Source organism: Chiloscyllium punctatum, chromosome 8 (genome assembly GCF_047496795.1).
Source record: "Chiloscyllium punctatum isolate Juve2018m chromosome 8, sChiPun1.3, whole genome shotgun sequence".
In the NCBI taxonomy this organism is placed as follows: domain Eukaryota; kingdom Metazoa; phylum Chordata; class Chondrichthyes; order Orectolobiformes; family Hemiscylliidae; genus Chiloscyllium; species Chiloscyllium punctatum.
The window spans coordinates 29,834,861-29,852,194 of NC_092746.1; the positions used below are offsets into that span (position 1 = coordinate 29,834,861).

Below are 17,334 nucleotides of genomic sequence, written 5' to 3' on the forward strand. Positions count from 1 at the left end.
CACCTTCACTCTGTCATATTGTGAGGAGTGCAGCTGTTCTTTCAGCTTACATCTCTACCCACAGCCTCTCTGATAATGAAGTAGCCTGGGCTGACTTTTCTTAAAATCATTTGTTCATGAAATGTGGCTGGGCCACCATTTATTGCCCATCCACAATTACCCTTGGAACTAAGTAGCTTGCTGAAGTCACTTCATGAGACACTTAAGAGCCAACGACATTGCTGTGGCTCTCGTGTCACTAGTAGGCTGGAATATGTAAGGATGACAGATTTCTGTCCCTAAAGGTCTTTGGTGAACCAGATGGCACTTTACAAAAATCATTACATTGTTGACTTTAGGTTAGGTTTTAATTCCAGACTCCTGGGCCTTTGGATGACTAATACAGTGGCATTACCACCTTCTGCACTACATAGCAGGGTCCAGATAACATTCACACGTGGGCTGTGAAATGGTAGGTGGCATTCATATCATACATCAGCAGGTAATGACTACTGCCACTGAAAGTCCTGCTATTTCCCTTGATTTTGAACACTGAGATCTCCGCCATCACAAGAATATTATGGGAACACTATCAAATCAAAGTACCCATCTACATCACAGAACTTTCAATTCAGATGGCTCTGCCAGTTATTCATCATTGGTGTACCAGTGTCTTAGAAAGAACTTAATACTAGTGCTGAAGGTACATCACCACAAGGACTGCAGTAGTTCAAGGAGAAGACCTGGAATGGCCAGCTTGGAGGAGCTGAGAGTCTGCAATAAGTAAAGTCTTTAATAAATACCACTTCGAGTCTAGCGATTCTTCATCAGAACCCTGGACCTGAAGTATCAATTCTGCTTTCTTTTCATACGTGCTATCAGACCTGTTAGGTTTCGCCACCAATTTCTGCTTTTGTTTCAGATCTCCAGAATCCACAGTTCTTTGTTTTATTTTAGAAATCTACTGTTATTGTTTTATCAGTTTTTGAAATACTAGGGCTGGAATTTTCTGGGGAGGAACCTTCTGGGCCAGAGCCCAACTGAGAGACTTTAAGTAGTCAATTAATGGATTATTTTTGCCTCAACTGGCATCTAACCAGTGGTGAATAGATCTTCTGCTGCATAGAGAGATACCTTTTAAAATCCTACGACCTTCTGCCAGACTCCAAGCTTTGTAGCGGAAACATCATCTTATTTGGCCATTCATTGACCCACACACCACAAAACCACTGTCTCCCCACCCCACCATCACCATCACACCAACTGGCAGTGTCACCTCTCAGTGCCCATACTCCACTTATCAGCCTACAGGCATATAGGATCACCGGTGCAGTCTTCTCCTCCAGATTCAGTCCTAGCCTGGCACTGTTCCTAACGATACTGCTGACCAACCAGCCCTCTCATTGACCACCCAAGTTGGGAAGATGCTACGCTGGGTCCCATTGACTGCTGAAGTGGATTCACCAACTGCAAACCTCCTCCATGTCTTTAGGCTAAATCCTTCCCATGCTATCAGCACTAAATTCCACCAAGGGTTTATTTTTCTCACTGCTTTTTTTTTCCCTGTTCTATCTCCAGAAATGCTTTCACACAAAACTGAATGATTTTTCTTTCCACCACCAAGTCACCCATGTACCCGAACCAATGATCAACTTACATGTGAAGCCCTGTCCAGGACAGTGCAATTGCACCAAAATGAGGGAATCCGGGGGGGGGGAGGGAATTAAACTAAAATGGAGTTGGCAAGGGAAATGGGGCACTCCACCCACTGGACTGCCCAACTCTCTTTGCGGGCCTACAGAGTATTAGTGTGCTGTGTGCTCCATCTCTAAGGACACCTGGGCATGAACAGAGCTGCGGAAGAGGGGTAGATAGTCAGGAACCACACTCCCTCCATGGCCTGAAGCCTGGACCTGTTGATGACCACTTTGGTAAGGCTCAGGAGCAGACCTACATGGACTTATCCTCCCCTCCCTTTGCTTTCACATTGGAAACCTTTCTACCTCTTAATTAATGAATTGATCGAATTTCAAATCTGCTTTCAAGTCTTCAGCATATTTAATCAGGCTAATGGTAAGGAACAAGAGCTTGTGAATGGTCTCACGTTTTTTATATGAATTTTTAACTGTGACAATAACTCATTTGCTCCATGTGAACGTGTGCTTGAATGTATTTTCAACATAGCCATTGAAACTGTGCAATAATATTTTGAAATGTCCAAATTAGTTTGTGCGTCAAATTAGTCAGCAAGATAGTCAAAAAATAAATTAGGCACTGGTCCATTGTCTGTTAGAGCCATTTAGGTCTGGCCGAGTGTAAATTATAATTCTGGTCCAAAATATAAAAAATAAGAAATTTGCTGATATAGCACATTTTACAATTTCAGCATATCCTTAAGCCATTAACAGCTGATAAAATATTGGCCCTGATTTACTCTAGGAAGGACAGCATCGTTGCCATGTTGAAAATGATGGAATTTGTCAAGAATTGCAATTCTTACATCCAAATCTGCCCCCTCTAGTTTCCACGTGGAAAGGAATGATGTGTGCCATAGTTCACAAATGCACTGTTCCTGGAAGCAGCTGGCTAATAACTTACCAGCTGTCCCCAGTGAGATAGGATTTTGGAGTCCCTGGTTTACTGAGGTTCAACTAGGTAAGAACAGGACTGTTTTCAGTGCATTTCTTCAGGCTATTTATGGCCCCCTTTGGAGAGCTGAGGAACCATTGCAGATATGGTTCCAGGAATATGGTCTTTTTTGGATGGGTGGCTAGTCAGCTATCCTTCGGGACAGGAAGAGGATTGGGTGCGAATGGTGCATATAGTTGCATAGTAATAGAAGCAGGAGTAGGCCATTTGGCCCATCGAGCCTGCTCCACCATTCATTAAGATCATGGCTGATCTATCCATCATCTCAGCTCCTCCTGCCTGCATTATCCCCATAACCCTTAATTCCCCTACCATGCACAAACCCATCCAACTGTGTCTCGAATATATTTAATGAAGCTGCCTTCTGGGGCAAAGAATTCCATAGATTCACTACTGTCTGGGAAAAGCAGTTTCTTCCTCATCTCTGTCCTAAATCTACTCCCCCTAATCTTGAGGCCATGTCCCCTAGTCCTAGTCTCACCCACCAGTGGAATCAACTTGCCTGCCTTTATCTTATCTATCCCTTTCATAATTTTATATGTTTCTATAAGATCCCCTTTCATTCTTTCAGTCCCAGGAGACTCAACCTCTCCTTATGGGGTAACCCCCTCATTTCCAGAATCAACCTGGGGAACCTCCTCTGCACCACCTCCAAAGCCAGTATATCCTTCCTCAACTAAGAAGATGAGAACTATGCACATTTTTCCAGGTGCGGCCTCACCAACACCTTGTACAATTGCAGTAGAACCTCTCTGCTCTTAAAATCAGTCCCTCAACCAATGAAAGCCAATATTCCATTTGCCTTTCTGATTATCTGTTGCACCTGCAAACAACCTTTGGCGATTCGTGTACGAGCACTCCTAAGTCCCTCTGCACAACAACATGCTGGAATCTTTTACTATTTAAATAGTACCCTGACCTCCAACTTTTACTTCCAAAGTGGATAACCGCACATTTACCAACATTGTACTCCATCTTCCAGATCCTTGTCCATGCAATTAACCAATCTAAATCTCTCTGCAGACCCTCCACATCCTCCACAGTTTGCCTTTCCACTCAATTCAGTGTCATCAGCAAACTTGGATATGTTACACTTGGTCTCCTCTTCCAAACCAGTTATATATATATATCATGAACAGTTGTGGGCCCAACACTGACCCCTGCAGCACCCTGCTCCAACCAGAGTAACACCCATTTATCCCAACTCTCCGCTTTCTACTTGTTAACCAGTCCTCTATTCATGCTAATACATTCCTCACAACTCCATGCATCTTTATCTTATGGATGAGTCTTATCTACCTTTAGTCTTTTATGTGGCATCTTATCAAATGTCTTCAGGAAATCCAAGTTTACAACATCCACCTGTTCCCCTCCACCTTCAAAGAATTCCAGTAAGTTTGTCAAACACGACCTTCCCTTCCTGAAACCATGCTGCATCTGCCGGATGGAACCCTTTCCATCCAAATGTCTCACTATTTATTCTTTAATGATAGCCTCCAACATTTTCCTGACTACAGATATTAAGCTAACTGGCCTATAGTTACCTGCCTTTAGCCTACACCATTTTTTAAATGGTGGTGTGACATTTGCTGTCTTCCAGTCTGCCGGGACCTGTCTAGAGTCCAATGAATTTTGGTAAATTACCACTAATGCATCTATTATAACTTCCGCCATTTCCTTCAGTACCCTAGTACGCATTTCATTAGGATTAGGGGACCTATCTACCTTTACACCCTCAAGTTTGCTCAACACTACCCCTTTAGTGATAACAATTGAATTGAGGTTCTCACCTCCCATTGTATCCTTAAAATCATTCTTTGGTATGTTAGGCACATCTTCCACTGTGAAGATTGACACAATATAGTTATTCAAGATCTTGGCCGTTTCAGCATTACCCAATATTAATTCCCTTTTCTCATCCTGCAAGGGACCTACATCCAATTTAGCCACTCTTTTCTGTTTTATATATTTATAAAAACGTTTCCTTCTTGTTTTTATATTCTGTGCTAGTTTGCATTCATAATCTCTTTCCTTTCTTTATTGCTTGCTTCATGGTTCTTTGCTGCTTTTTAAAGTTTTCCCAATCTTCCTGTTTCCCAGTTCTCTTGGCTACTTTCGTAACCTCAGCTTTTAATTGGATACTCATTGTTCCTTTTGAATCTAGCAATCTCCCTGTCTTTTGCATATGATTTTGTCACCCAATTTTACTTTTCTCTTTTCTAATGTTTGCTCTGGTCTCTTCATTGCTTCCTTCTGCCTTTCTGCCTGGACTCCCATCCTCTTGCCATTTTAGTTTATCCTTCCTCACAGTCTCTCTGCTTCTACCTTTGCATCTACCTTTACACCAACTGCTGCATCTTCTGACCTGACACTCTGGTTCCCACACCCCTGCCAACCTAGTTTAAAGCTTCCCAAACAATCATATACCCTTTGGAACTGTGCAATTTATCAAGACCTGTTTAGAAATACCTAGATGTCTCAAAATTTGGGGGTTACCATTGACCAGAAGCAGAAGTGGACCAACCATGTCAATCCTATGGCTACAAAAACAGGCCAAAGACTGGGAATTCTGTGGCAAATAACTCCCCTCCTGACTTCTGAAAAACTGATTTCCCAAATTATTAATTTAACAATGTGAAAACCTATTGATTGACAACCCCATCTCCTCATTGAACAGAAATATTTATTAGCATCCGATTTTAAGAACTTGTGTAAGATGATTTTTGGCGTAAGGTACTACCACTTAACTGAAATGTTTGCTAACAAAATTAATTGAAAACTCAAGTGAAATGTTTGTTTCATAAGGAATTTGAATATGGATGTTTAGGTTGTACCAATGAGATTGTATTATTTTCAACAATGACATAACCAGTATACTTCCTGATGCTTCCTGATTAATGGGCATGCTGGATAATTAGTGAGAAGGCATGGTGAGGGAATTGAAAAGGATAGTGGGTGAGAGATATTGGTTGATAGAGAGTTGTCAGAAGTGTAATATAATGGGCCATGTGAATGATAGAGGGCAGATGAGGGGCAAAAGATGATGGCCATAGGGTGGCACATGGTGTATGAAGGACTATAGGGTGACTGCAGTGACATTAAATAGTATGGATGGGGCTTAAAGGATGAGGAGTTGAGCGCAAGAGGTTTTTTTTTCTGTTTTAACTTTTTAAATTTGTGGACATTGTCAGAGTCCTCAGGCAGATTTTCTGACTAGCCCACCTCGGGAACTCACCAACCTCTTCGGCTTTTCTCAGGTGCTCTGGTTTAACTCCTAATCCAGCCCATCACTGGCCTCCTGAGCCGTCGATCAATAAAAGAAGTGTGGGAGACTACTTTAAAGGTTGTGTTGGCGGAGCTGAGATTTCTCCAGGCTCTATCGCCACGACATGGGAGCATCTTCATTGGTGTAATGCGGGTTAACAAATTAGCGATGACGCTTTCAAGGAAGTCGAAAATGTAGCACTTCTGACACTGCAGTAACCTCTCGAATGATGTACTCAAGTTTTTGGAGTGGAAATTGAACTTTAACTTTGTAACTGGGAATAAAGTGTGCTGCTGATCGTAGAATGATGCCTACAAAGTCATTAATTTAAATATACAGAGCTACTTAAATTGATTGGATCTGCCACCTCATAAATTGCCTGTTATTTTTAGCCTGCTGGCAGAAATTATTTTTAGCTGTTAAATCAAAAATATGCAAATTCATGTTAATACCAATCAAAGTCATTGTCTTTTTCCTTTGTAGTAAATTGACATAATTCGAGAGAGTTGGAATATTGTCTCCTAATCTCTTGCATTTAAATCTGAACACATAAGTGAATTGGGAGAAAGTGATTTTGTCTTTAAAAGAGAATTGTGTAATAAACAAAATTTGCTTACATGTATTCCTCCAGTTAGCATCCTTGAAATCTTAAGGGTCACCCTGGGATTGAACTCTTTGCCTTCGTATTATTCTGAAGCATACGCGAGCCATCTAGCTCCTTGTGTGTGAACAATTAAATGACATTTAGCTGTGAGTCGCCAGCACAAACGGAAGGGAAAATAAGAAGCCAGATTTCTACTGAATATTGTATAACATAGCAGTTTATTTCTTAGCTGATGAATCTGTCCTCTCAGCTCCTGTGCAAAGCCCTTGAAAGTCTAAAATGTGTTTCTTTTCTCATGTCACAGAACGATGAAGTAAACACAGTTCGACTGAAAGAACGAGGCCAAGATGTACTCATCCTGAAAAAAATGTCGTCATCTAGCCCAGCCCCCACTGCAGGGAGTGTCCAAAATGATTGGAGGTAAGTGGTTCACTTCTACTCTGCAGAGCATTCAGCAGCCGGATGGATCAGATCAGTTGGAATCTTGGAGTGAGACAGGGCAAAAGGCAAAACTGAAATTATATAATGCACTGGTAGTTAGAAGTAAAATAATAAGGCAACAGTATGGGAAGTTCAGTATTAGGAGTTTTTGATCCCTATATGGAAAACAAACGTGTTTCTGAAATCTTTAAAGATAGCACTGATTTGACTTTGCCAGCTTTTGATGTGCCTTATTTTAAATATATTGATGAGGATTCAGAAGATGAATGGAGTAATCCTTCACAATCTTCAGCAGAAGATGACTCAGTGGAATCTTTACTTTCTAATAGGTATAAGGTGGTGGCTGGAACTCCTGAGAAGATTCTAGAGCATTTGCTCAAAGGTATGCACTTGGAGGAAGGTGAATGCAAAGAGGCAGGTATGACCATTATCTTGCTATTAAAGTCAAAGGGATACATTTATATGATGAGATATATGTTTAAATTAATAATGCTAGAAGTTCAAGCTCTTCCTTTTTCTTTAAATATTTTTATTATTTGCTTAAGTATATATATATATTTTGTGGAACATTTTATTATAAGGATTGTTAACCAGCTCTTCAGGTCTTACTGAAGTTTGAGGTTTTAACCCTTTTTACTGTTTTATATTGTTGGAAGCAAATTTTTGTTTCATCATTTGCAGAAAGCTAAACTCAAATGATTTTTTTTCTGTGTTAGTTGACTGTCACCATTGCTTCCTACCCATAATACAAATTGTACATTCATAGCAAATTAAGGGAATGTGGTTCTAAATCATGCATCACACTCAGGAGACAGAGTATCAGTATAATTGATAATAAAAATGAATGAATTAGGATGTTTAGGATTTTGTCATGTTGCATTAAGAGATAAAGCATTGTTGTAATCCAGTGATAATTAGAGAGCGGAATTAAACTAGCATTGCAAACTTAATGGTACTTTAGTGCCATTAAAGAGAGTAAAAGCTTCTAAGCTATTACGGACCTTTAAACATCAACATTAACCCTACAATTCTTTAGGTCAAATCTGAACTACATTACTATAATGTTTTGTGTCTAGTTGTTATGTGTACATCGCTTTGAAAGAAGTTGGGTTCAGAATTAATGCAAATACAAGTCATTCTTTATTGGTGAACGGTGATGAATTTTACGCCAGACAATAATTTGATTATTAGCCTTATTAAAGAAATACTTTTGAGCCAAGCAGAGGGTCTAGTAAAATTAGTGAAGAAATTTAAAACTGAAAGATTAAAATACTTCTGATAATTATTAAAATTTTGATGGAAAACCATATTAAATTTTTAACTTTATAATCATGCCAATAGGATTTTATAGAATGTATTGCACAACCGTTTGGTTATGATGAGGTTCCCTACAGTGTGGAAACAGGCCCTTCAGCTCACACCGACCCTCCGAAGAGTAACCCACCCAGACCCATTTTCCTCTGAATGATGAATCTAACACTACGGGCAATTTAGCATACCCAATTCGCTTGACCTGCACATCTTTGTGACTGTGGGAGGAAACCGGAACACCTAGAGGAAACCCACGCAGACATGGAGAGAATGTGCAAACTCCACACAGACAGTTGCCCGAGGCTGGAATCTAACCTGGGACCCTGGTGCTATGAGACAGCAGTGCTAACCACGGAGTCACTGTGCCTTGCTGGGTTTAATTGGACAATATTGAAATATTTCCAAAATTCTGTATGTTTTCAGAAAAGCAGTGTTGCTTTTTCAGCTCTGGGATTCCACAGAGGCTTCATGCAGGGCAGAGTGAAATTGCCACCCAACCACTGTATGTGTGTGTATCGGTTATGTAAAGTCTTTTGGCGGGATCATATATTGACATAGTGAAAGAGATGTATTTAAATCATTGTGTTGCTATATTGGTGGCCCTGTAGAGTTCCATAAGGCATTATGGTTTTTTGTATTCTTTGGTTTGCTGCGTCTGCTGCTTATTGATTGCATGACATCAAATAAGGCAGCAAAACCTGGGTGGAAAGCATTGCATGGCCTGAGGAGACCAGCATGAGAGTCGACACTTATTCTCGAATGGAATCTTTGTGGGTTAAGAGAAACAGTCTCATGCTGGTCTCTCTCTCTTTTAGTTGGTTGCTTTCTTTAAAACTAACTTGAAGGCAGGCATTCTTCTGCATCCACAATGCCCTGAAGCTCCCAATCTAATTGCTACTCTTGTCCACCAAACCTGACAGCACAGTTTGAGCTTGGAGTCAGGGTTCCTTTATTGAAATGAAACCTGGGAATTAAAAATTTGCAACTTTGTCTTTGAGTTTAAAAAAATGTAAATTCTGCAAGGGACCCTCCTGCAGGAAACAGACACAGAATTAATGCATTGAATAAGATTTATATAATATCACTACTACATTCTACCATTGGATTAAGCAAATTAATTCTGTCCTCTACTGAAATGTTTTTGTTTATAAGTAGCACAACTAAATTGTGTTTAATGTAATTGCTTCTAGCTCAGGTTTTCTATATTCTGTTTTGTGCCTTGTCATAGCCACACAGCATGGAAAGAGACCCTTCAGTCCACCCTCTTCATTGTCTACTACGCCACCATATTTGGTGTGGTCTGCAAACTCACTCACCGTGCCTTCTGTACTCTCATCAAAATCAGTTATATAAATGACAAACAAAAAAGGACCCAGAACCGATCCCTGTTGAGCACTGCAGATGACAGGCCTTCAGTCCAAAAAGTAACCCTCCACCATTACTATCTGTCAATGGGACTGGATTAGGTTAGGATATCTGGTTGGACTGAAGGATCTGTCTCCATGCTGTACATCTCTGCTCTATGTATCTAATTGGCAAGTTCACCCTGAATCTCATGTGACCTAACTTTACTAATTAGAGCTGAAAATGTGTTGCTGGAAAAGCGCAGCAGGTGAGGCAGCATCCAAGGAATAGGAGAATCGACGTTTCGGGCATAAGCCCTTCTTCAGGAAGCCCTCCTGAAGAAGGGCTTGTGCCCGAAATGTCGATTCTTCTATTCCTTGGATGCTACCTGACCTGCTGCGCTTTTCCAGCAACACATTTTCAGCTCTGATCTCCAGCATCTGCAGTCCTTACTTTCTCCTCGATAACTTTACTAATTAGTCTACCAAACGGGACCTTGTCAAAGGCTTTACTAAAGTTCAAGTAAACTTCTACTATTCTGCTCGCATCAATGTTGTTTGTAACTTCCTCCAAAAACTCAATCAAGTTTGTGAGGCATGATTTTCCTCACACAAAACTATTCTTAATCATTTTTTGCCTCTCCAAATGTCCATAAATCCTATCTTTTATAATCACCTCCAACAATTTATCCACACCCGAAGTCAGATTCCCGGGTCTACAATTTCCTGGTTTCTTCCGACAACCTTTCTTAAATAAAGGCACAACACTAGCCACCCTCTAGTCATCTAGAACCTCACCCATAGTTATAGATGATGCAAATATTTCTACAAGGGGCCTTGCAATTTCTTCCAATACTTCCATAATGTTCTGGAATACATTAAATCAGGTCCTGGAAATTTATCCACCTTCGTTTTCTACATTTCCAGTTGAATATTTTAAAGTAGTTTAATTTATATAATACAATGATAAGCAAATACTTAAGAGGACTTCTACAAAATATTAACCTGCAAGTTTATTCCCATAAGACAATTTTGTAGTTATACCACTGAAATTCTATCATATATTTCCAGTTGGAATGCAATGATGCCAATCAATATTAGATCATGACAGTAAAGTCACCACTGAAAGAAAATATAAGTGTCGCAATATTAAATAGAATTTCAAAGACTGGGGAAGTAAGTAAATGATATTACCTAATGTAGAAATTCAGATATTGTTAACCAAATTTCTATTAAAGGAACCCTGACTCCAAGCTCAATCAAATGCAAATTGAAAACAACTCTCATCTAGGTACCTATGACAGCAAATCTGTTAATTTTAATTATTCTAATCTTTTTACCTTCATTTCTAGGAGATGTTGCTGTATTATCAATAATGAGGTGATATTTTGAGCTCAGTAAGAAACATAGAAAAATGTTTTTGTTCCACAGTAACATCTTTAAACTAGACTACACTTTGACAAGTTGAGTCATTGTGATTCCTCTTGAATGACACTTGCTTTCAAGCTCAGTCAATTGTATAAAGTGTAATCATTCCGTGGCTTGTCTGCCCTTTTTGGTATGGGAAACAGGTGAACGTATAACACATTGTCATTAGCAGAGTACTTGATTTGCGTGGTCAAACTTCTTTCAGAAATATGATTCAGAAATGCTATTTGTGCCTTCAGTATATTTACATTAATGGTTTGAACAAGATATACATATTTTGCTATGTTTCAAAAGTCATTGCCAAGTGCTGATTACTTCTATATGGAGATATCTGCATTCCATAGCTCCAAGATTGTGGTGAAAGCAAGCTACGTTGTGGTATAATTCAAGAATTGCTTTATAAGAAGTGGAAACAATATGTGTGATGTTAACAGTTAGTACACACTGTTGATTTAATATATTTGTGCTGATAATGTGAATTCAGAGTTTCATGTAGTTTTATATGCTTTTGACACAGATAAAATGATAGCTTGAGAGAAATTAAAGAGGTATGTGAGCTAAACATAACAACTTACATTAAAAGGCTCTATAAAATTATTGTGCAATGTGAAGAGAGACGAGAGGTGTAGGGAGAGCACAGGTTAGCTTCTAAGTAACTGAGCAGCCAAAACATGTTAATTTAATCTCCTAGATTATGCACAGAAGATATGTAATTTCTAGGTGGACTTGACTTTCTATTATTTGATTTTTTGCACATTTATATTTCAAACCCCCCACCCTGCCGCCAAAGTGATTTGTAAATATCTGTACATTTTCATTTAGTTTAACTCAATCAATTTCTTTTTTTTCTAGATGTCTAATAATGTTAAAAGTACTACTACTTACTGGTATCCCAATTTCCTTGATTTCTCTGATATTAAGGCTAAAAATAAAAAGTGTCCCCAAAGAGTTAATTTAGTTATAAGTTATGAACGTATTATGAATATATTTTTCAGATTACTATAAATATAATTAATGGTGATATTCACATATCTAGTGAATTCATGCAAGACAGTGATATATCACTTTGTAAGTTGCTTCCATTGTTTTGTATTCCCTTGTTCTGACTAAGCATATTGTATGACACCTATGTCATAGCTGGGCGATCAAATTTAAAGGAACTTACAAACCTACCTGAATTTTTCTTGTTTCTCTCCTGTTTTATTCATATCTGAATACAATCCATTCATTTATGCTTCTGTTTATTTGTATATTTCAATGTATATTCCTAACTATTCTTCCTTTATAAGACCAAAATAGAGAAACCGAATTAGGCCATTCAGCCCATTGAGTCTACTCTACCATTTGATCACAACTGATGTTTCTTAAGCCCATTCTCCTACACTCTCTCTGTAACCTTTGATCTGCTTACTAATCAAGAAGCTAGCTATCCCCATCTTAAATTCACTCAATGCCATGTATTCCTCACCATGTGCCCTTCTATTCCAAGTTGTACTAATGGCTGCTGCTTCTTTTGTGCCATGTAGTGGAGGACTGGAGTCAAATGCACGTCGGGCTTAAAAGCTACAACTAAACAAATTGGAATTCCAGTTGGTACAGGTTTTCCCTACTGCCAGTTAAATTATATATTGCCCTTATCTTATTTGAATTCATAATGTTTAAGTTGCTAATGACTATTGTACCACAGAAGTCTTTCTCAGCTTTCTTTTCTTCCCTGCTGTGCAAACAGTTCACCCCTGTTCACCTCCTTCATATACATCCCAGGTAAAGGCTATGGAAATTTGATGAGACAATGACTGTCTTCAGAACTTCCATTTGTATTTGCAGCATCCAATTAGAAAGATTTTTATTGCTCATTATTTGATTTGATATTGCATCAAAAAAGTCATGTAAATTTTTCATTTATGGATAAGGAGCTGATGTTCTTTTTAAGAAACAGTGAAAAATATTAAGTGATTGAGATGGAAGCATGTTTTATTACTATGTTTGTTTGGTGTTTAACAAAAGCAGTAGGATATAAAATCTTAATATGTTGTTAGTTTGGCCTATCTAACCTAACATTTAATTTACCAGAGCATATTGGTATATGTTTTAACTTGTTTATAAAACAATGCAATCTTCAGAGGATTTGCAGGTTACAGCAGGAATAATCCAACAGTCCTGAATATAGAGTTCAAACTCTTCGCTTAACTATTAGTACCTTAAGGCACAACCAGCATTTTTCTCGTCGATCAATGAAGAACAGTTGGGCTTTTGCCAACATGTTTTTCACTCCACTCTACACTACAGCATAGCCTCTGAATTGCATGATCATGAAACGTTAAGTTAAATAATCACACATCAATATGGTTTGTGAAATCTTTAGTGGGTGAATTAATCTGCTGTTAGAGGGTAACTGCTGTAAATCAAAAGAATGCCTCATTGTCAGATCTTTATTTATACAGAGTTGTTCCAAAAGCATTAATCTGTACCACATATTCAACATTTCAGCCTTTATGTAGTGCTCTGGTGCATTTTCAGTTCTCCTAAGTTCAGGCCTTCTAATTATTGTACTGGTACCTTCGAACTGAAGACAATCTCTTAAACCTATGAGTATGACTAATTAAAAAAGGAAACAATATGGTCTAATTTATTGGCTGTTCCTATTTTTCTTTGGAACATAAATCCTGTAATTTTTCATTTTCACATTCATATTTCATCAATATGCTAACATTCAAATACATTATTGCCAGGTTCGAAGGAAGTATTTTTGTGTACCTTTCTCCTGGATATTGGTTCACTGTTATGATTCAGTTCCATTACACCAGGAGCTCTTTAGCACTTTTCCCAGCAACCATTATATAGAGTTATGGAGATATACAGCACAGAAACAGACCCTCTGTGTTGACCTAATATCCTGAACTGATCTAGTTCCATTTGCCAGCATTTGGTCCATATCCCTCTAAATCCTTTCTATTCATATTCCCATCCAGATGCTTTTTAAATGTTGTAATTGTACCAGCTTCCTCCACTTCCTCTGGCAGCTCATCCCATACACGCACCACTGTCTGCTGAAAAAATTGCCCCTTAAGTCCTTTTTAAACCTTTCCCCTCTCACTTTAAACTCATGCCCTTTAGTTTTGGACTCCTACCACAACAGGGAAAAGACTTTGTCTATTTACCCTATCTATGCCCCTCATGATTTTATAAACCTCTACAAGGTCATCCCTTCAGGCTCCAACACTCAAGGGAAAACAACCCCATCCTATTCAGCCTCTTCCTATAGGTCCAACCCTAGCAACATCCTTGTAAATCGTTTCTGAACCCTTTCAAGTTTCACAATGTCCTTCTTATAGGATGGAGATCAGAATTGCATGCAGCCTTCCAAAAGTGGCCTAACCAATGGCCTGTAGATCTGTAAATGACATCCCAACTCCTATGTTCAATGCACTGACTAATTACATAAAGTGTACCCAATGCCTTCTTCAGTCTTGTCTATCTATGACTCCACTTTCAAGGAACTATGAACTCCAAGGTCTCTTTGCTCAGCAACACTTCCCAGGACTTTACCATTAAGTGTACAAGTCCTGTCCTGATTTGCCACGCCAAAATGCAGCACATTGCATTTATCTAAATTAAACTCCACCTGTCATTCTTTGGCCTATTGGCTCATCTGGTCAAGGTCCTATTGTACTCTGAAGTAACCTTCTTCCCAATTCACAACACTGCCAATTTTGGTGTCGTCATCATCAAACCTACTAACTATACCTCCTATGTTCATATCCAAATCATTTATATAAATGACAAAAAGCAGTGGACTCACCGCTGTTCCTTGAGACACACTAGTGATCACAGGCCTCCAGTCTGAAAAGCAACCCTCTAATGTGACCTTTACTGGTCTCTTATGACCATGTTGTTATTTAGCCATAATTCATATTAAATATTATCTGATTTTTCATTTACAAAACTTTCCACACTTATGAAATATTCTTGTTTAAGCTGACAATGTAGGTTTCATTCATTCAGACCTAAATAATGATTACAGTTAAGTGATTAAAAATCTTCATAACGACACCACTGTTTAACAGTTCAGATCTTTTTTTTTGATAAATAGTAGCTGATTAGAGGTTAATTGAATGAATAAGAACATGACAACAGTATTGGCCTCACAAATTCTAACAATATGCCAAGTGCTGAGTGTGTATGTGGTCTGCTTATGTTGGACTAGATTGAATGTGTTACATTTTCAACTCCAGGGCAGCCTTGGCAATGGGATACTGATCCATTGAGAGCAAATTGAATCCATCATCTATCCTGAATTCAGCCATTTAATTCTGGTTGGACTAGGTGCCCAAACTTGTTTCAGTCACCCTGGGGTAGATATTAACCATACTTCCTGATCCTGATCATTATCCAGCACGTGATAGGCATCATGTGAGGATTCGGCCATGCTTTCATGCATCCATAGTCAAATATCCTGCTGATGTTCATCAGTCCAAAGATGTGCAGGTCAGGTGAATTGGCCATGCTAAATTGCCCGTAGTCAGAGGGAAATGGGTCTGGGTGGGTTACTCTTCGGTGGGTCACTGTGGACTTGTTGGGCCGAAGGGCCTGTTTCCACACTGTAGAGAATCTAATCTAATCTAATCCAGGCTCACTTGAGGCTACATTCATAAAATGTTGGAGAATGATTCACAACCTGTGTGCTACTGTAGCCTGGCAACACCTTGAGAAAAGAAATGTTTGAAAGAAGAGGAAAATAAAAACAAAGTAACCATTTAGAACTATGGGTGATTAGCCTTCCAGATGTTCTAAGTTTTAGAAAGTAAATTTCTGCGGGGCTACTCCTGGTTTTCCTAGGATTTTGCTGATCAGTGTTTGTAGCAGCGTTACCAATATCTGCCAGTCCTAACCTCGAGTTGAGTGCCTGAGGAGTTTGGGGAATTTTCGAGAGTAAGTTTTCCCTTTTATGATAATAGGCTTTTCTGTTTTTTTGCCTCTGCTGGGAGAGTGGTGAGAAAGGTTTAGTCATTATGGGTGGGGCAAGTTTGGAAGACTTAACTGTTCTTTTTCCACCTGTCATTTTTGGACTTGTGTTTGATTGTAAAAGGGAATTGTCCCTTTTCTGCTGTTCCTGTTAGCAACTATCAGTATTTCATTTTCGGAAACCATTTTAGTAACAGTTTGGCACACCCAGTTTGTTAATTTTGCAATAGCTTATATGATAGTAACTATAATTGCAAAGTGTAAAGGACAAGTACGTGTATCATGGACAAGAGTTAGGAGTTCTAATTGTCACATTTGGTTGCCCACAGGTGAAATTCACGGAGTGTATTTGCCTCAGGCAGTCCTGGGCAGGCTGATAACATTTTGCAATTGCGTAGAAAATGTAATTGGGTTTAAGTGGACAGACCTGATGCATACGCAGCAGAAGTGATGGCATGTCTGGTCAAAACCGTGTGTGGCACTTCCGTCAAGTGATGTCTTTCAAGCAATGTCTTGCAATAATCTAACCTATTTGAATTTAACGACTATTTGGAAAAGAAACAGTTTTAAGAATCAAATTCCTACTTGTAGTGAAATGATGCTTCTTACTTCTCTCAGACAAGTAAAGCTCAAAAAAGGTGTTTTCATCATACTGTCAGCTTTCAGTAATGTTCAGCTTCAAAGCAGTAAAAAAATTAATTTCGTTATTGAACTAGCAGAGAAATCAATACCTTATTCTGGTGCCAACAGCCAGTTTAGCATTATGAAGAAATTGTCTAATGCTAAGCAACTCCAATGCAACACTTGAACCAGACAATAAATCGAGGTTCTGTCTGCCCTCTTAGCTGAGCATTAATGATTCCATAAATATTGGAGGAGTTCTCTCCAAAACATTGGATAATATTTATCCTTAAATAAACTGGTCATCTGGTTGTTATCTCACACTGCCATGTTCTCTATATTACATCAGTTACATCTGTAACCCCATAAACAGTAGAGGGATGGTAAAAGGAAGAGAAGGGCTGATTAGCAAGCAAACATATCTCCACGTGGAGGTGGGGAAAGGCTGAGGTACGAAGTGAAGATTGTGCATCTGTCTTTACTACAGAAGCAGATGTTCCCCAGACCAGCGGGTTAGATCAGGAAACTCAAAATTGATGAAGGAGGAAGTTGGATAAGCTATTGGCCAGCACTGATTAGATGCATCCATGACCATTGAAGGAAGTGAAAATAGAAATTGCAGAGGCACTGGCCATAATCCTTCAGTCTTCCCTGAGCTCAGGCAATGGTGCTAGAGGGCTGGAAAATCATAAACCTAACGGCCTTATCCGAAACTAGAATACGCTCAA

At 39.0% G+C, this 17,334-nt stretch overlaps 1 protein-coding gene across 3 annotated transcripts in view; it reads left to right on the forward strand.

Moving 5' to 3' along the window:
* rapgef5a (Rap guanine nucleotide exchange factor (GEF) 5a) overlaps nucleotides 1-17,334 on the forward strand; it is a 180,102-nt gene that overhangs the window by 101,035 nt on the left and 61,733 nt on the right. For all 3 annotated transcript variants that reach the window (XM_072575316.1, XM_072575318.1, XM_072575319.1), the window contains 2 exons: nucleotides 6,802-6,917; nucleotides 7,268-7,356. In XM_072575316.1, the coding sequence (XP_072431417.1) occupies nucleotides 6,802-6,917; nucleotides 7,268-7,356 (205 nt within the window). The remainder of the gene's footprint in view (nucleotides 1-6,801; nucleotides 6,918-7,267; nucleotides 7,357-17,334) is intronic.